The following is a 21,150-nucleotide window of genomic DNA, read 5'->3' as shown; positions in this document are numbered from 1 at the left end:
CTTCTCACTGACTTTAGGTGCTCTAAAATCTAGAAGGCAAAAACTTCATAGTTTTAAAGTTAACATAAAAGCATGATATTCAAAATAGTAACATAAAAGGTACAGTTGAAGTTGATAACATGAAAAATTGAAAACTATGCCAGAGAAGAAACATTTTTTCAAGAAAGTTTTTTTTTTTTTTTTTTTTTTTAAGATTTTATGTATTTATTCATGAGAGACACAAAGAGAGAGAGAGAAGGCAGAAACACAGGCAGAGGGAGAAGCAGGCTCCATGCAGGGAGCCCGACATGAGACTCAATCCCCAGTCTCCAGAATCACACCCTGGGCTGAAGGCAGTGCTACACGGCTGAGCCACCGGGGCTGCCCAAGAAAGTTTTTTTAATGAAAATCAAGTTAGTATGCTTTTATTTTCCTGGTAGTTTCCATTTAAAATGTCTTAAAATCCCATAATCCTAGGAAAGATATTGGTATGCTCTGTAAGTCCTTCCAGGCTTTATCATTTACCTTATTTTGAAGATAAATAGAAAAGCATTTCTTTTTACTTAGGGAATACTGACTAAAACTTAAAATATTTAGTACAGTTTTTGGCTTTTTTTTTTTTAACTTGTTTCACGATTTTGGCCATAAATATTTCAACTTTCTATATTTACCCAAACAGTTTTAATGTTATTTAGATGCTCTAGTAGGTGTTACTTTTGCAAAGTTCACGGATCTGAAAATTGTTTATGGTGTCACGCTACACATTAGGCTTTAAAAATTAGAAGTATTATTGGCAAAGTGAGTGTCAATAAATTCTGGGGAATGTCTTCAACAAAACATGGAAGAGCTCAAATTTTTTAAAGTTCTATCATAAAATAAGATTAGGGATCAAAAAAGCCAAAATCTTTCTTATTTAAGTTTATAGGTCCTTAAGTCAATAAAACTCCTTAAGTATTAGCAAACTTAAACTTGTTGATTTAGAAACATTCAAATCCTGCAAGCAGTTTATTCAATTAAAAAAAAGATTAAATTTAGTAGGCAACTTGGTATGTTCTGACATAATGATTTGGATTGAAACTCCATCATCCTTTTGTAGTTCTAACTCTTCTAAACTCAATTCCCACTTTTTTTTTTTTTTTTAAGATTTTATTTCTTTGACAGAGGAGGCAGGGAGAGAGAGAGTATGCACACACAAGTAGGCAGAGGGAGAAGCATACTCTGGGATCATGACCTGAGCCAAAGGCAGACCTTAAATGACTGAGCCACCCAGGCACTCCCCTCCACCTCCATCCAATTCCCATTTAAATGGCACAGCCAGAAAACTGATGGCCAGAAAAAAAAAAAAATACCTATTTCATCTCAATAACATATGCTGGTATTTCTCTATGACTAAGATATTGATGTCACTTCATATAAAGGCCTATCTTTTGATTACTTATGCTTTATCTTACCTCTAATCAATGAAGTTACAGATTACAAGTGATTTTAAATGAAACTACCAGCCAGGAAAGGTATCACTATGGTTGCACTATTTAAACTGAAATATGCAGTGAAGTCATAAAGGGTACCAACTCCAGCTCTGCATGCTCCCCCTGCTGGCAGCAGTTTTCAAACAGAATGACAATCTGATTATAGCAATGGAAAAATTTTAACCAAAAAAAGATACATATATCTTAAGAGCATCATCTATAGAGACATTTGACAGTATCATCATAATAGACATTATAAATAGCATAAAACATTACTGGACAAAGAGCAATACTATTTCCATTGTTGTCAGATTTCTTAATTTCAAAACCTCACATTTGAAAAAAAAAATTCTTGGTGACAGAGTTAGCTATAAAAGTTAGATTCAGTTTTTCTATATACCTCTAAGGATTCTTTCAAGTCTACAGATGAAACTGTATCTTCCTCTTCATCATCAGTCAGCTGGTCCTGGGAACAGTAGTGAGTGCTATAAGCAGAATGATCTTCTATTGCTTCCAGCCAGTCCTGAAATAATACAAGAATTTAAATAAAAGTGAAATGCATTTTTACTCAAAAGAGATAATAGGACAATGATTTGGAAAGCATATATTTACACGTAGAAAATATTATAGGCTCTAAAAACCAAAGGAAACCCAGACCAACCAACAACAAAATAATGATGCATGTCTCTTGTCCACAGTTCTGGATAAAAAAAAATTTTCCTAATACTTTAAAAATATATCTTTAAGTTTACATATTTAATAATATTAATACATACACTATAAAAACTGAGTAATGAGTGGAAATTTTTTCACTTAAAATTATAGGTTCTCAACACTGTTGGATATGCTCTTGTATACCAATATATTCAGAAATATAATTCTACTGACTTGCAATCGAGTCATAAGAAAGCCAACAACTGCCATGATGCTTTAGCTTTTATGGTTTTTAAAATATCAGTGATTTCACCAAAAAAATATTTGCCCTAAAAATATGTGTTACTTCCTCCTCATTTCTTATAGCATTTCTCAAGGTCAAATTTTACCACTTTATTATATGGTCAAACAGTCAGGATTTAGTTTGTTTAGGATTCTTTGCAAGGCCAAAGTTAACCACTTTGGAAAACAGATTGTTTTAACCCCTTACGTGATTTACAAAAACAAGACAGGTCTACAGATACTCCTTTAATCTAAGGAATATGGAGTCTCCATTAAATACCTGCACTATGAATTTCTGTCCCATAAATCTCAATTTTTCTGCTTGATGCTGCTATTCAATTTACCACAAAGGAAGACAGAGGCTATACTGTAATAAATCAGAACCCCTAAGCTGAAGCCAGATTTTGTCACTTGTAAACTGTGTGACCTTGAGAGAGCATTTCATTCTTATTGGCTTCAGCTTCTGCACCTATAAATTAAGAGGCAGATTACAAAATCATTTAGGATTTTTTTTCCCCCAAAACCAGTATGGGCCCCTTACAGTCACAAAATCAAAGTAATAAAAATAATTATGAACAGATAATACCTGTAGATACATGTTGATAAAGAAATTTTCATAAGCAAAATTTCAATCTTCATATAATAGCCATTAAAAAGATAGTCAAAAAGATTTTAGACATTAATATTGAATTGATCTTATATTCTTTGTTTTTAAATATTAAGTTTTATGAAAGATAAGTGAATCCATAAAATTACCTCTCTTGACTGCTGAAGGCTATTCTTAGGAACCCTGAAGCCATGAATAGTGTCATCAAAGCATTTAATAAAGAAGAGGCAGCTATCAGTGGATTTTACCTTGGATATAAGAAGTCAGTAAAACATATCATTCATGCACATAAAATAGAACCCAACATGTATGTATGTATGTGTATGTATATACATATATACACACACATATACACACATATATAAAAAAACAGTACATACAATACATAATAGTATTAACAACTTAATTATATCCAATTGAACATTTAAAATACAAACTGGTAAAAATTGGGGGAAAAAATGATGCACTGGGAATATACAAGCATTTGAGCTTATCTTTGATAAGATCTGGCTTTCACATTCTTAGTTACTCAAGGTAAATACTAATAGTCCATTACATATGTAGTTTTAGTTTTATCCTTTATATTTAAAATCTTAGCATGCACTTAGGCTATAAAACCCTTTAAATACCACAGCTCCTATTTCCTATTCATACCATTCTCCTGAACCTTTTCTTTGAGCTGAGTGTACAAAATATTTGAACTGAGTGTAAAAGAACAAGCACATTTGAGATTAATTTTAAAAAAGGTGGAGGGGGGAGGAAAGAAAAAATATGTCTCATTGAAATATAAGTTTAAAAAGTGAGGAGATTTAAAAATGGAAAACGATAGACTTCTTCTACTTCACGACCCTACAAGAGTACCACTCTCCTTGCAGAAAACAACTATAAAAAGCAACTGCCTGGGTGGCTCCATTGGTTGGGTATCCGACTCTTGATTTTGGCTCTGGTCCTGATCTAGGGGTCATGAGGTTGAGCCCAGCATTGGGCTCTGTGCTGGGTGTGTTGTCTGCTTGGGATTCTTTCTCTCTCTCTGTCCCTCCCATCCCTGCTCATGCTCTCACTCGCTCTTTCTCAAAATGGATAAAGTCTTTAAAAAAATAAAAGGGCAACTGCTGGAGAACTGGAGAGTGAACAAAAGTTGACAGACTCTGACAAGGAATGCACATGCTCTTGGAGAAAAGGAAATAACTAAATCCCCAAGTTTTTCAACTGAGACATGCAGTTCACAGGGTGGCACAAAAGCAGCATGGGCCCAGGTGGAAAAACCCACAGTCTTTCTGTCTTTGAGAATAAATAAAGGAAAGCCAGAGAGCCATAAATACTAAGGAGAGTCAGGTAATCTTCCAAGGGAAAAACGGGATCCCCAAACTCTGTTCACAGCTGAGAAAAGACTCAAAGCAGTCACTTAAGTACAACCTATCTAAATGCAGACCAGAGCTGCCGCCCAAGAAATAGAGTTTACAACCTAAATCCAGCTAAGAAAATGACCTGCTCAAACAATGGAAATAATATTTAACAGAGAAAAATAACAGACACCGGAATTCCCAGAACTTAACATTCATAACATTAAGGATACAATCCAAAATCACCTGATATATGAAGCAGAAAGTGGAACATATTCTCAAAAGAAGTCTAATTAAAAGGCAAGATTTTCAGAATGGTTAATAGAAACCTATATATACTATCTACACCAGATAGAAAATAAAGATATATAAGTTAAAAGGAAATGAATAGAAAAAGATAACTATGCAAACAATAAGCCTAAGAAGGCCTGAGTGGTTATATTAATGTTGGGCAAAATAGATTTCAAAATAGATTTCAAAATATATTACAGGAGATAAAGAGGGCTACCATATAATATATATAATAATAAAAGAGTAAATTCACCAGGAAGACAACATTGGTGTGTATGTGATCAATAACTGAGAAATGGACAATTCCACAAGCATATCTGGATATCTTGATGTCTCTCTCAACAGTTGATACAATTAGCCAAAAATCAGCAAAAACACAGATCTCAACAACACTATCAACCACCATAACTGAGTATTTACAGGACTTTACATCCAATAACAGCAAAATACACGTTATTTTCAAGTGCCTTTCCTGGGATAACCCATATATTGAGTCATCAAGCAAGTCTCAATGCATTTGATAGGACAGAAATTACATAGGATACATTCAATGACCAAAATGAAATTATAAATCAGAAACAGATCAATCATAAAAACCCCAGTTACTTGGAAATTAAACACACCTATAAATATTCGTTGGTTCAAAGACATTTCTAACAGAAATTAGCAAATATTTTGAACTAGATCACTATGAAAATATACCAAAATTAGCTGCATGAAACTACAACAGTTTCAAAGGCAAAAGTATAACTATAAATGGCTTTATTAGTAAAGAATATAGGCCTTAATAATCTAAGCTTTGGCCTTGAGAAACTAATAAAAGCAAATTAAACCCAAAGCATAGAGAAATTTTTTTAAAGAATAAAAATCGATAGAAAAATAAAAAATTCACAAAATCCAGAACTAGTTCTTTGAAAAGATCAATAAAATTGATAAACTGCTAGCCATATTAGAGAAGAAAAAGACAAGACACAAATTACTAATGTAAAAAAAATGAAAAAGGGCACAATACTACCTAGCATACGAACATTAAAAACATAAGGGAGTATTAGTAACAAAAAGTTTGATAACCTAAGAAAATGGACAAATTTTTTGAAAGGCAAAAATTACAAACATCAACCCGAGAGGGAAAATTTGAAAAAGCTTTTTAACAACTGAAGAAATTTGTAATTACAATCCCTCCCATAAAAACAAAACAAAACAACCAACCTTCTGGCCCATGAATTAGATCAGCATTTAGGAAAGAAATAAACCTAATCCTACAAAAACTTTTGCAAAAACTGAGAAGAAATATTTCTAATTCATTATATGAGACCAGTGTTTCCAGGATTCCAAAACCACACAAAAATATCACAAGAGAAATATAAACCAATATCCATCAGGAACAAAGAAGCAAAAATTCTTAACAAAATATTAGAAAACAATTTATTAAAATTATAATATATCATGACTAACTGAAATTTATCCCAGCAGTATGACTGGTTTATTAACACCTTAAAATCTATCAGTGTAATTAACCATATTAATAGAATGAGTAAAACTCTATGATAATATGCAAAAAGCATTTAATAAAATCCAACAGATTCTCATGACAAGGGCTCTCAGTAAATTAGGAAATAAAAGTAACTTCCTAAAGCAGATTAAGGGCATCTATAAAAAATTTATAGCTAATAACTCAGTAATGAAAGGCTCAATGCTTTGTACCTAATACAAAACAAAAGAAAGTTGGCTCTCACCAATTCTATTCAAAATTGTACCAAAGGTCTAATCCAGTACAATAAAGGATAAGAAAGAAAAGGCATATGAATTGTAAATAAATATAACAATCTTTATTTGCAGTTAACATGATTGTGCATGTAAGAGACCCTGAGGAATCTGCAAAAAAAGCTACTAAAACTAGTAAGGGAATTTAGCAAGGTTGCAATACTCAAAACAAAATTATAATAGCAGCAAAAAATAGAAAATGAAAATTTGAAGTCTGTAATAACAGCTTCAAAAAATAAACATGCAAGAATAAATTTAGCATAAAATATAAGATACTACAGAAGGAAATTAAAGAAGATTTCAATAAAGGAGAGAGAAAAATGTTCATACCTTAGAGGTCTTAATATTGCTAAAGTTACAATCTTTCCCAAGTAAATCTATATATTTAATGCAATACCAAATAAGACAACCATCCCCCAACACTGAAAATTGATGAAAGACAACATACTGAAAAGCATTTATTCAAGAAAAATCTACTAAATCTCTCAGTAAGAATAGTAGATATGGATGGAGTTTTAGCCTGAGTATGCTCCATTACCCTCTCCTCCTAGCTCTGTGGCTAACTGTAACATGATGAGGCAAGCTTTAAATACTGAAGCTGACTTTATTTAGAATAGGGTCTTGAAAATTCCAAGCCTAGGGCTTTGTCAAAAAACAGCAATCTTGGTAGCAAGCAATCAGGAAAAGCCAACATCACAGAAAATGAGGTCTAAATATAATGAGCCAAGCAACAAACTGGCAAGTGAGCCAGACATTTTTTTTAAAGATTTTATTTATTTATTCATGAGAGATACATGGGTGGGGGGGGGGGGGGCGGCACAGAGACACAGGCAGAGGGAGAAGCAGGCTCCATGCAGGAAGCCCAATGTGGGACTCGACCCTGGGTCTCCAGGATCAGGCCCTGGGCTGAAGGCAGCGGTAAACCACTGAGCCATCAGGGCTGCCCTGAGCCAGACATTTAAAAAAAACCCGCAGAAAAATGTTCAAAAACTAAGGCAAATCATATTTAATAATTAAAGTATAATGACAATAACTTATCAAATAGAAAATATCAATAAAAATATGCAATTTATGAAAAAGAACCAAGTGGAAATTTTGGAATTGAAAATTACAAGAATTGAAATGAAAAATTCACTCAAGAGATGATGTGAGATGGAAGGGAGAAAAACAAATCACTGTGGGGCATTATGACATATACCAACAGACAAAGTCACAGAAGGAGAGAAAAAAGGCTGAAAAAAATATTTAAAGAAATAATGGTTGAAAATTTCCCAAGTTAAAGAAATAATGGTTGAAAATTTCCCAAGTTCAATGGAAACATTACACATTCAAGAAGTCCAATAAATTCCCGTAGGATAAATCCAGAGCGATCTGTACCTAGACACATCTTAGTCAAACTGTTGACACCCAAAACCAGAAAATATTTTAAGTTATGAGAAAAAGGACACATCAAATACAGGGGAAGCCCAGTACAATTCACAGCTGACTTTGCATGGAAAACAATGGAGGACAGAGGTAACAGGATGACATATTCAAAGTGCTGAAAGAAAATTTCTCTGTCTTGTAAAAATATTGTCCTAAAATGAAGGCAAAATATACTACCAAATAAAAAAGCACTGAGACAATTTATTAGGTGTACCTAACAAAAAAGAATTTTAAAAAAGTTCTTCAAGCTAAAAGAAAGTAACACCAAACAAGAAAAAAAAAAAAAAAAACTGGAGAAGTTAATTGCATAGGTAATTCTAAAATATGTATCTTCTCTGGAATAATTTAAAGGAATTTATACAACTGTAAAATTGTATGGCTGAGCTTGTAACATCATAGTGCGGTACCGTACATATGACAATAATAGGACAAAGGATAAAGGAAGGAATGGAGCTAAGCTGGAGCAAGGAAATGACCCCATACATCCAGCAAAAAAAATAAACCAAGCTAGAAATGGTAAAAACATGAGTTATGATAAAAGACTCTCTCTATAAATTTATTTTTTTCTCTTCTGTTCTCTTTTTAAGAGCACAGATTAACTTGTATCCACATAAAAACCTATACACTAATGCTCAGTGTATCATTCATAACAGCCAAAAAGTAAAATCAACCCAAATATTCATTAACTGATGAATCGATAAGTACTGTCTATCCACACAGTGGAATATTATTTAGCCATAAAAGCACTGAAGTAATGATACATGCTATAATATGGATGAACCTTGCAAACATGCTAAGCAAAAGAATCCAGAAACAAAAGACCATGTATTATATGAAATGTCCAGAATAGGCAAATTTAGAGAGACAGATATTAATGATTGCCTAGGGGGTGGGAGGAAGCAATGAGGTATGATTGCCAACGGGTATGAAGTTTCTTTGTGGAATTACAGAAACGTTCTAAAATGGATTATGGTTATGAATGCACAAGCCTCTGTCCATACAAAAAAATCATTGGATCATTTTAAGTGGGTGAACCATATATGATGTGAATAGTTCAATAAAAGTATTTTAAAACAAACACACAAATTTGTATAAAGCAATAGATATAACACTGTATTGTTGAGTTTTAAACATGTAGTCATGATATATATAACAATAACACAAAGGTAAGGGTAGAAAGTGGAACATATATTAAAGCATATTAAATATGAAGTAATAGTTTCTGACAGATTAAGATGCATACTGGAATATCTAGTGCAACCACTAAGAAATAACTTTAAGATATTGTAAAATACAAACAAAAGGAAATGGTACAGGAGAAATACATATTTATGTAGAAGAGGAAGAATAAAGAATAACAAAATGAGTATAGAAGCAAACAGCAAAATGACAGAAATCCAACCACATCAATAACATTAAGTATAATTAAACATTCCACTTTTTTTTAAGATTTTATTTTTAAGTAATCCCTATACTCAACATGGGGCTCAAACTCACAACTCCTAGATCAAAAGTCACATTCTCCACTGACTGAGACAGCCAGGTGCCCCTCAACAAACATTCCTATCACAAGGTAGAGGTTGCCAAACTGGATAAAAATACCAAATACAACTGTATGCTCTCTATAAGAAACTTACTTTAGAGCTAAGCACATAAACAGGGTGAAAGTAAAAGGAGGGAAAAAGATACACAGTGTAAACAGTATCCATACAAGAGTTAGAGTGACTACAGTGACTGCTATGGACTGAACTGTGTCCTCTCCAAATTCATATGTTGAACCCCCAACCCTCAATGAGACTGTATTTGTAAATGGTGCCTCCAAAGAGGAAATTAAGATTAAATGAGCTCAAAAGAGTGGGGCCCTAATTCAGTAAGACTGGCATCCTTAATAGAGGAAAAGAAACCGATGCCTGCACACAAAGAAAAAGCCATGGGAGAATTGCAACAAGGCAGCTATCTGCAAACCAAAGAGAAAGGCCTCAAGAGAAACCTATCACTCAACATCAGAGCTTAAACTATAAAATTCATAAGGAAACATAGGGATAAAGCTTCTTAGCAATGGACTTAGCAATGACTTCTTGGACATGACACAAGTGATAGAAGAAAAAATAGATAAACTCAACTACATCAAAATTAAAAACTCCGGGATCCCTGGTGGCGCAGCGGTTTGGCGCCTGCCTTTGGCCCAGGGCGCGATCCTGGAGACTCGGGATCGAATCCCACGTCGGGCTCCCGGTGCATGGAGCCTGCTTCTCCCTCTGCCTGTGTCTCTGCCTCTCTCTCTCTCTCTCTCTCTATCATAAATAAATAAAAATTAAAAAAAAATTAAAAACTCCTATGTATCAAAGAGCACTACTAACAGAGTATAAAGGCAATCCACAGAATGGGAGAAAATATTTGCAAATCATATACGGATAAAGGGTTAATATCCAAAACATACAAAGAACTCCTATAACTCAACATCAACAAAAATCCAAACAGCCCAATTAAAAAATGGGCAAAGGGCTTAAAATGGTATTTCTCCAAAGATAATATAGGATATCCAAGCAGCACATGAAAAGATGCTCAACATCACCAGTCAAAAGAGAAACGCAAATCAAACCACAATTACATACCACTTCACACTCATTAGGATGGTCAATATTAAAAAACAAAAGAAAAGAAAAGAAGTGCTGATGAGGATGTGGAGAAAGTGAAACTGGAACCCTTGTACATTGTTGGTATGAACATAAGATGGGGCAGCTGCTATGGAAAACAGCATGAAATTCCTCAAAAAGTTAAAAATAGAACTACCATATCATTCAGCAATTCCACTTCTAGGTCTGCAATCAAAAGAATTGAAGAGATATTTGCACATGTTCACTGCAGCATTTTTCACAATTGCCAAGAGGTGGAAGCAATTCAAATACCCACTGGCAAATGAATGCATCAAGAAATGTGGTCTGTAACATACAGTGGAATATTACTCAGCCTTAAATAAACCCTGTCATTCTATAGCATGGATCAATCTTGAGGATATCAGACTAAGTTTAGTAAGGCAGTCATAAAAAGACAAATACTGTATGATTCCACTTATAAGAGGCATCTAAAGTAGTCAAACTCCTAGAAACAAAAAGTAGAACAATAGCCGCCAGGCATGAAAGGTAGGGGAAATAGGCAGTTAGTTGCTCAATGGGTATAATTTCAGTTTTGAAAGATGAAGAAATTCCAGAGATCTGTTGCACAACAAAGTAAATAGAGTTCAATCTACTGAACTATAACACTTAAAACCCATTAACATAGTACATTTTATGTTAGGGGCTTTTTTACCACAACTAAATTTTTTCAAAAAGGAAAGAAATTCTGACACAAGCTGTAACATGGATGAACCCTGAGGCTAAGTGAAATAAGCCAGTCACAAAAGGACAAATACTGCATGATTCCACTTATGCGAGGTATCCAGCAAGGTCAAACTCAGAGACAACAAGTAGAATGGTGGCTGCCAGGGCCTATAAATAGGAGAGGAGTTAGTGACTGATGGGTAAAGAGTTTTAGTTTGGGAAGAAGAAAAGAGTTCTGGAGATGGATGGTGCTGATCGCTGCAAAATAATACACATGTACTTAATGCCACTGAACTGCAAAATGAAAAAATTAAGAAACTAATAGCTATAAACACTTCTATTAGAAAAAAAGATCTCAGATCAATAATCTAAGATTTTATCTTAAGGAACTACAGAGCAAACAGAGTGCTTTATAGCAGCCACACAGTGAATGCTCATTAGCTTGCATTGATAATAATATAGCAGGAGCTAACCAATTTCACAGAAGTTAAAGAGCCAGAAATTTTAAAAGGGTAAATGGAGCAACTCATTGGTATTTTGATTTAAAGAAAACAAGAATGAGATAAAGGGCCCAAATGAGGAAAAAGTTGGGTATTAAGTAAAAGAGTTTATAGAAGGAACAGAAGAGAATGGCCAGGATTTCACCGAAAGAGAAAAAAAAAAAAAATTACACAGATAAAATCAGAGAAATGACCCTGGCTCTTTGGTCCAATGTGAAAGGAGGAAGGAGTAGGACACTGAAGGGCTGGCTGTGTAATTAGGCTATACTGCTGCAGAATGTGACAAGTCTGGGACTCCCCAAGGGGAATTTCTGATCTTCTGGGGGTGTTCACCCTGAGAAAGGCAGGTGCTGTGCTCTCAAGAGCAGATGGACTGCCAAAATAAGTTGACAACCCTAAAGGATCTGAAGTAGGAAATAAGAAAGCATGTCTAGGTTCCAGACTTAGACTAATCTCTAAAGAGGAGAGACTCACTTTTTCTCCTGGTTGGTGAAAGTATGAACAGTGAACAATGAGAACCTAGGAATCCCAATTTTGACACAGACTTTAAATTTTAACACTAGAAAAACTTTCATTATCCCAATTTAGCCATGTATATATATATATATATATATATACGTATACATGTATAACATAATATGTAGATATACACATACATATATATGTGAGAATATACACACACACAAAATGTTAAAGGCTCTTTTGTTTTCAGATAACTCATGTCTCATCCCACAATATGCAGAGATAAACAAAAACTGATATTTTTAAAACAGATTCCATAATTTTACTTGTTCTCAAAAAAAAAAAAAAATATATATATATATAAGTGCCTTCTATCCCCAAGATTTTACAAGGCAGCTTATAAAAATAATTTGGGGCAATCACTTGCAAAAATTGATTTCATGATTTGAGCAAAAGATCCATGTGTCATCCTACCGTGCATACTGCTTGAGTTAGGTGTTTGCATCCCTGGCGATAAATGTTACGGACTGCATCAGGCCTTCAAAATAAATATTAAATTATCAAGACAAAAGGAAAAGAGATAAGCAGCAACTTTTAATCTTTCAGAATTTAGATAATGAAATTTAGTAAGTATCAGGGTCATAATACTTACTGTTTCCGATACCATGAAAGGACTCCATGTTCTAACACTACCCAGAATAGTCTCCAGCCAAAAAACCTTGAACTCTAAGGGGAAAAATGGCAAAGATTTTCCAAGCTGACACATCTAGATTCAAATATCTGACTGATAAAAATTAAGTTATCAGAGTTCTATTGTAGTCTTTCATCTAGACAGTACTACTAAACATTAAAAAATGATCAAAAAAATAAAATAAGCTAAAATAAAATAAAATAAATAAAATTAAAAAAATAATAAAATAAAATAAAATAAATAAAATAAAATAAAATAAAATAAATAAAATAAAATAAAATAAAATAAAATAAAATAAAATAAAATAAAATAAAATAAAATAAAGATCAAACATGGGGACGCCTGGGTGGCTCAGTAGGTTAAGCACCTGCCTTTGGCTCAAGTCATGATCTCAGGGTTTTGGGATCAAGCCCCGCACCAGGCTCCATGCTCAGCATGAAGTCTGCTTGTTCCTCTCCCCTCTTCCCTCCTCCCCATGCTCACTCTTGCTCACTCTCAAATAAATTAAATTGTTAAGAAAAAAAAATCAAACATAAACTAAGGTACTAAGTGCAGTAATGAAAACGTACCACTCACTACAGGGAGACAGGAAGAGAAGAAATGCCATACTAACAAGATCAACAATGAACACAGTTTATAGTTCTGACAATATTACTCAGGGATATTTACAGGAAAATTTTCATTTGGGGACTTCAAAGACAAAGTATGGAATGAACTGCTGAAAAAAAGTGTTCTGATTTCATACAACATAAACACTTGTGCATAAATAAATATAGAGGAGTGCTTGCAAATGCAAATGAAAATACATGCTCTAAAATAGTTAATTCTAGAAAACATTGAACTCCCAAAATGCAAAGAAATTTTTAGAACCAGAAAGATTTTCAATGTGTGCTCTGTGACAATTCAAATACTAAATTCCTATTAAGTCCTCCTTCGTTCAACAGTCATAACAAAAACACTATGATTCTACAATTAAGAAAAAAATATGTTCTCCCACTCTGTTCTGTAGAAGCTTGGTCACCTAAAAGTGTCAGGCTATCAACACAAAAGACAGCAATTGTTACAGCAAATGGAAGCCTGATAAAGTCCAGCGCTAGAGGAAATGATTTATGTTGTAAGATCCATGAATGATTAAGTCAGAATATTTAAATTTTTTTAACAAAAATGGAGCACCTGAGAATTCTTTCCTTTTTTTAAAAAAAAAATTATTTATTTGACAGAGACAGAGTGCTCATGCACAAGTTGCACAGAAGCAGGGAGAGGGGGAGTGGGAGTGAGAGTGGGAGAAGCCGACTCCCTGCTGAGCAGGGAGCCTGATGCAGGGCTCGATCCCAGGACCCTGGGATCATGAACTGAGCTGAATACAGCTACTTAACTGACTGAGCCACCCAGGTGACCCTCTTTCCAGTTTTATACATAAATACATCATCCCCGCTTACCTTCCAGAGAGGGCCTTCATATCGTTTCAACACTTTGTAGACAACCTATGAAAATATGTTTTCATGAAAAATGCTATCCATATATTTCAAGAATCCAAAATCTTTTTCTAAAAATGATCATGTGCAAGTAGTCCATTACTACATACCTTATTACCAATAAGAATGTGTTTCATTTCAGCACCCTGAGCAAGGTCAAGGGGTTTCTGATCTGTGTAAAACACAAGGGGAAAAAAAAAAATCAAGAGTTTAATTGTATATAAAATAGATACTACCATTACAGCATATAATATTCTTTCATTATTCCAAAAACCACATCTTTTTCTTCTCCACCCCACCCCACATTACGCACCTTAAGTTGCCATCTCAACTCTTCCTGGCCCCCATTCTCGTAGCTATTAAACTAGTAAACAAGATGGACCTCAGAACACTGTACAGGTTCCGTGATCCTTCAAGCCTTCTTACTTTATTTAAATCATCGTAGTAGCAAAGTACCACATATAGTGGCTTCAAACAACACAATTTTTATGTAGTTTGGGAAGTCAGAAGTCTGAAACCAAAATCACTGGGGCCAAAATGAAGGTATATACAGGATTTCACTCCTTCTGGTGGCTCTAGGGGACACTCCATTTTCTTGCCCCTATCCAGTTTCTAGAGTCCCCTACATCACTTGATTTGCAGTCCCCCCCCCTTTTCAAGGCACATCACTCGAAACACTGCTTCCATCCTTAAGTTTTCTCTCCCAAGGTTCTGATCCTCCTGCCTTCTCCCTTTAAGGACAATTGTGATTACACTGGGCCCAGCTGGATAGTTCAGGACTCTCTCCCTATCTCAAGATACTTAACTAATCACATCTTTAGGGGGCCATTATTCAGCCTACCACAGCCACTTCTAAGCTGCTTCACCAGAGAATAGGTAGCAGAGAAAGCTCACAAGCTAAAAGCGTGATGGTCCACACTGAGAACAAAAGAAAAAAGTGATAATAGAGAACAAAACCAGCAAGGCATTATGGTAACTTCTGCAATGTTATACATGCAAGCGCTCTATGTTTTGCTAAACAACAAAAACAGAATTTGTTAAAGTTACTTTTTTGAGTTCTGAAGTAGGCAGGCCACTATATGAAGCAAGCTAGCCAAAAAAAAAAAAAAAAAGTCCTCTCCTAACCTGGCCATAGAAAATGGCACTTTCAAAGTAACATATCTAACTGGAGCTCTGTTTATGCAGTAAGGCAATATATTCTATCAAATAACTTTTTTTTTTTTAATTTAAATTCAAGTTAGGGGACGACTGGGTGGCTCAGTGGTTTAGCACCTGCCTTCTGCCCAGGGCGTGATCCTGGAGTCCTGGGATTGAGTCCCATATCAGGCTCCCGGCATGGAGCCTGCTTCTCCCACTGCTTGCCTACCCCTCCCCCCCTTCTCTCTCTATATATAATATCTGTCTCATGAATAAATACTTAAATTCCTAAATAAATAAATAAATTCAAGTTAGTTAACATATAGTGTAGTACTGGTTTTAAGAGTAGAATTCAGTGATTCATCACTTACATGTAACACACAGTGCTCATCACAAGTGCCCTCCTCAATGCCCATCATCCATCTAGCCCATCACCCATCCACCCACCCCACCCCCTCCCCTCCAGCAACCCTCAGTTTGTTCTCTATAGTTAAGAGTCTCTTCCGGTTTGCCTCCCTATTCTTCTCTTATTTTTCCTTCCCTTCCCCTAAGATCATCAGTTTTTGTTTTTGTTTTTTTCTTAAATACCACGTATGAATGAAATCATATTTTTCTTTCTCTGAATAACTTCATTTAATATAATACACTCTAGTTCCATCCATGATGTTACAAATGGCAAGATTTCATTCTTTTTTGATGTCTGATCAAAGAACCTTTTTATAAATACCAAACAACTAATATATGATGTTAGGCAGTTTTTGTAAGAATTTCTCCTAATGAGGGTTTATTAGCAATTAATATTTTAGGCACTGGAAATGCAGCAGTGAACATGACAAAAAAGGAGGAGGGAGGGAAAGCACAGAAAAAAGGAAAAAAGACAGTACATTAATAAAAAGTACATAGCAGAGGGGCACTTGTGTGGCTCAGTTGGTTAGGCATCCAGCTCTTGATTTCGGCTCAGGTCACAATCTGAGGGTCCTAGGATCAAGCCCCATGTCAAGGTCTGTGCTCAGCAGGGAGTCTGTTTGAAATTCTTTCTCTAAAATAAATAAATTTGGGATCCCTGGGTGGCTCAGCACTTTAGCGCCTGCCTTCAGCCCAACGGGTGTGATCCTGGGTTCCCAAGATCGTGTCCCACATCAGGCTCCCTGCATGGGGCCTGCTTCTCCCTCTGCCTGTGTCTCTGCACCTCTCTTTCTCTCTCTCTCATAAATAAAATCTTTAAAAATAAAAAATAAAATATATCTCTAAAAAAACATTACAAGGTAGATAATAAACCATGCTATGCTGATACTTAAGTGAGTGATAAGATAGAGAAGGATTAGGATATCACTTTAGACTGGAGACTGGGCAACTGATCAAGGTAGGCCTTTCTGAGGAAAAGGTGTTTAAATTGAAAGGAAGGATCTGGCCTTGAGAAAATATAGGGGAAGGGCATTCTAGCAGATGGAACAGCATTTAAGGCAGAAACAATTTAGTGGGCAAGAGAGACCGAAAAAAGGCAGAAAGAAGCCATATCAGGTCAGGGCTTTGTAGGTCAGATCTTTGAGTCAGAGTCAGTACAGGGATTTGGGTTATATTAAATATGATAAAAAGCCACTGAACGGGGTTTTAAGAAAAAGAGTAACATGACTGGACTGATTTTTTTTTTAAACACTTTGACAGTTTTAAACATATTTAGATAATAGGGGAAATGTGAACTTTGACTATTTGGTGATTTTGTAAAATTGTTAGTAAGAAGATAATGTTATTGTGGCTGTTTTTTTAACGGCTTTGTTGAGGTCTTTTTTAGATACCATATAATTCACCCACTTAAAATATACAAATCAACGGTTTTCTGTATATTCAGAGCTGTGCAACCATCATGTGGTTATAATTTTTAAAAAGCCCTTTTATAGGGCAGCCCCGGTGGCGCAGCAGTTTAGCGCCGCCTGCAGCCCAGGGCGTGATCTGGAGACCCTGGATCGAGTCCCACTCGATGGGACTCTGCATGGAGCCTGCTTCTCCCTCTGCCTGTGTCTCTGCCTCTCTCTCTCTCTTTGCATCTCTATGAATAAATAAATAAAATCTTTAAAAAAAAAAAGCCCTTTTATAAATATGCTAAAATATACTTTTTTAAGATTTTAAGTAATCTTTACACCCAGTATAGAGCTTGAACTCAAAACCTGAGGATCAAGAGTCACATGCTCGGATCCCTGGGTGGCGCATTGGTTTGGCACCTGCCTTTGGCCCAGGGCGTGATCCTGGAGACCCGGGATCGAATCCCATGTCGGGCTCCCGGTGCATGGAGCCTGCTCCTCCCTCTGCCTGTGTCTCTGCCTCTTTCTCTCTGTGTGTGACTATCATAAATAAATAAAAATTAAAAAAAAAAAAAGAGAGTCACATGCTCTGACTGAGCCAGCCAGGTGCCCTAATACTGAAATATTTATACACAAAGTAACAATAACTGGAGAGTAGCTAGTATCGAGAATTTCTGAAAGAGAGTGATGAGGATATTAATTATACTATTCTATTTTTTAAGTTTTGGTAACTTCCATAAATAAAGTTGGTTTTTTTTTTTTTAAAGATCCCTGTGGCTACAGTGTGGAAAATGCCTTGTAAATGTTGTAAGAGAAAAGCAGGGAGAATAGTTAACAAAGCAGTATCAATAGTCCAGGTGAAAGAGAATAGTGGTTTGGACTAGAGAGTCGTATATAAAATGAAGAGAGTGGAAAATATGGAGATAAGTTCATGGGTTTCAGATTTTAGAGGTAGATTTATAGGACTGCTAATAGGTAAAAATGTGAACTGGTTATATATTACTTTAGTGGGGAAAAACTTTTTAAAGTGTTAACTGGGAAATTAATAGCCACTTTAAGTTTTCTAGCGAGCATATAGAAAGAGGTCTTATAAAAACACCTGCCAACTGTTATTTTTATTCTATATACAGGGCACTTTTGAGAAATTATTCCTTTAGGTGAAGAGGAGGATGACAATGATTTCTTTCACAAAATTCTGCCCTAACACCAAAAATAAATTCTGAACTCCGGCCAACTTAGCTGAAATCCCAGGACTGAGCCTTCATTTCTAGATTCAATGCCTAAAGTGCCTGACACACAGTAAGAATTAAATGCTTTTTGAACTGAATGAAATAGCTCCTTACCCAGATAAGCACCATAACCAGCCAGTCATTTCAAAATTGCACATCATCTATTATCAATCACAACAAAATAAAAACCAGGAATGATCTAATATTTAAATTTTTCTATGATATAAATCTGTCCTTTAGTGAGAACACTAAATAAAAATGTCAATATTCTGCAAAGGAACTTATACAGAATGTGATTTCAATAACATACCAACAGTATTTTTACTAAGAACCTAAAAATATTATTTAAATGCCATCTGGGAGAATAAACAGATAAGAATATCAAAGACAATCCTCAAAAAAGAGAAACCTTATCAGATATCAACACATTACAAAAACAATCATTAAAAAGTGAGATACTTGCAAGAGACAGATGAAGCAACGAAAGAAAACGGAAAAGAACAGAAATTCTTAAAATGTAGGAGAAAGTCAAAAAACAATGGAAAAGGAAAGACTGCTTGATTCAAGGTATAAAGTGATTAGCAATCCGATAGTCTCACATCCTAACATTGCCCCACACAGCGCTTACCCACTTAAAACCCTGCAACCACACCCACAAACAAGGCTGGGTCTCCAGCTAACATTCCTGACTTTACTCCTCTTCCCCACTTGCCTTGCTCTAGGCATCCTGACAGCTTTCTTCTTCAAATATGCCACTGCTCTCCCACCCCAAAGTTTTTATACTTGCTTGCCCTTGGTTTTCAATGTTCTTCTGCCAGAAAGCCTCAGGCCTCACTCCTTAACTCAGCTCTGTGCTCAAAGAAGCCTTCTCTCACACCTTTTCCAACAGCCCCCTCCCCACACCATCACTCTCTAGCCCCTTCATTCGGTTTTATTTTTCTGCACCTCATCGCCTGACATTGCGTATGTGTTTACATTTTTCTATCTCCTCCCACTAGGACATAAGCTGAGAGTGTGGAGACTCTCGGGTTTTGTTCACCCTTGGATTTCCAACACCTACAATAGTTCTTAGCACACAGTAGAGGCTCAGCATTTGCTTAATGAATGAAAGTGATTATAGATAAGCTGGGAGAAAACAATCAAATATTTACCAAATCTCTACTTAAGTCTGTAAGTGCCCAAAGAAATCAAAGAAGAGGATCAACAAATTAGGATGAAAATACAATGTTGAATGAAAGGGAAAAAAAAGACTGGGAAAACTTAGTGGTAGAAAAACAAATACTTGTACATATCATTCATACGTACAACAGTTTGGGGTGATAAACATATCCACATGACATATTATTCAGAAGGTGAGCCATGAAGGCTATGCTTCTGGAGACAATATGGAAAAACTGTTGATATTTGAATATGTCAACTCTATTTACAAGCCATAACACAAAAAGAGTAGACACTTTCTGAGGCATTTGCCAGCCCTCACTCTTTCACACATTGTCTGAGGCCTTAGCAGCTATGTCTGCACGATAAGGCCCTGCCCCCAGAGCTCCAGCTGAATGTAGCAGAGGCAGGCGCCTAAGACAGTGGGTGCCATAGGATTATCTCCCACTGAAATTTACAACTGAGGTTAGGAGATCCTGGTTTACTAACTGCAGTTCAGGGCAGCCATCTTCCAGTGCGTACACTGGAAAACTGATCTGCTAAAAGAAATGAGAGACCAAGAAGTCAGAGAAAGATACACATACAAAGAGTGGCAGCCTTCTTGATTCCTAACAGCTTCTGGTTCCTGATTCCATGCCTTCTGATGCCTGCTTTGTAATATCATCAGATACCTCTGTATTTTGGTATTAATAATATATGATCTTCTTTTGCCTATTCTAAGTTGGTATTTATTATTTTAAATTAAAAAAAAAATTTTTAAGTAGGCTTCAAACCCAGTGCAGACCCCACTGTGGGACTTGAACCCACGATCCTGAGATTGGATCTGAGCTGAGATCAAGAGTCAGATGCCCAACTGGCTAGGCTGCCTAGGCACCCCTATTATTTTAAACTTTTAAAACTTTTGATCTACCAGAGAATAACTAACAACTAAAAGCTAAATCTTTATGGATATTTGGGTCATAGGTGATTCCACTTTGTTGGTGCCTTCATTTCCCTCATTTTGAGCATAAGCATTAGTTTTGTAATTTTTAAAAAACTGTTCTAAAATAGGTATGAAAATGAAAAAGTTGTACAATATGCCAAAGAAACAAAGATTTAAATAATATTTTAAATCAATTTTTAAAACTTTTTCTATAATGCAGACAATATGACTTTAAAAGAAAACTTTCTCAGAAGGTACCATCTTGATTTTTATCAAGAACACTTTAATAGGGTGCCTGGGGGACTCAGTTGGTTAAGCATCTATCGTTGGCTCAGGTCATGATCCTGGGGTCCCGCAATGAGTGCCCTGCTCAGTAGGGAGTCTGCTTCTCCCTCTGCCCTGCACCCCCCTGCTCATGCATGTGCTCTCTCAAGTAATAAAGTCTTTAAAAAAAAGGAAATAAAAAAACTTTAACGAGAAAGTTTAACTTTGATTACTAATATGAACCATAGGGTAAAAGTATATTTAAACACCAATAGTCAAATTTTTTATGTTTACAGGGATATTACTTCAGTTTAGACTGATATTTGCATAGGACTATTATAATTCCTGTTACATTGGAATGCTTTTTGAATCTTCATTT

General features: G+C 35.4%; 1 protein-coding gene across 5 annotated transcripts in view; it reads right to left on the bottom strand.

The window, feature by feature from the left end:
- The window catches only part of OSBPL1A (oxysterol binding protein like 1A), a 227,702-nt gene that overhangs the window by 134,586 nt on the left and 71,966 nt on the right, over positions 1–21,150 (bottom strand). For 3 of the 5 annotated variants that reach the window (XR_005362553.1, XM_038543635.1, XM_038543636.1), the window contains exons 8-13: positions 14,373–14,434; positions 14,227–14,271; positions 12,749–12,822; positions 12,571–12,634; positions 3,141–3,239; positions 1,849–1,971 (exon numbers count right to left, since the gene is read on the bottom strand). Coding sequence is in view for 3 of the 5 variants with exons in the window: in XM_038543635.1 (XP_038399563.1) it covers positions 1,849–1,971; positions 3,141–3,239; positions 12,571–12,634; positions 12,749–12,822; positions 14,227–14,271; positions 14,373–14,434 (467 nt within the window). In the remaining 2 variants the exon portion in view is untranslated. Of the gene's footprint in view, positions 1–1,430; positions 1,486–1,848; positions 1,972–3,140; positions 3,240–12,570; positions 12,635–12,748; positions 12,823–14,226; positions 14,272–14,372; positions 14,435–21,150 lie in introns of those variants that run through there. The other 2 variants (XM_038543637.1, XM_038543638.1) reach the window with 2 other exon arrangements.

This window comes from Canis lupus, chromosome 7 (genome assembly GCF_011100685.1).
Source record: "Canis lupus familiaris isolate Mischka breed German Shepherd chromosome 7, alternate assembly UU_Cfam_GSD_1.0, whole genome shotgun sequence".
Lineage (NCBI taxonomy): Eukaryota > Metazoa > Chordata > Mammalia > Carnivora > Canidae > Canis > Canis lupus.
Note: the sequence above shows the minus strand (reverse complement) of the source record. Positions and strands in the feature narration are given on the sequence as shown.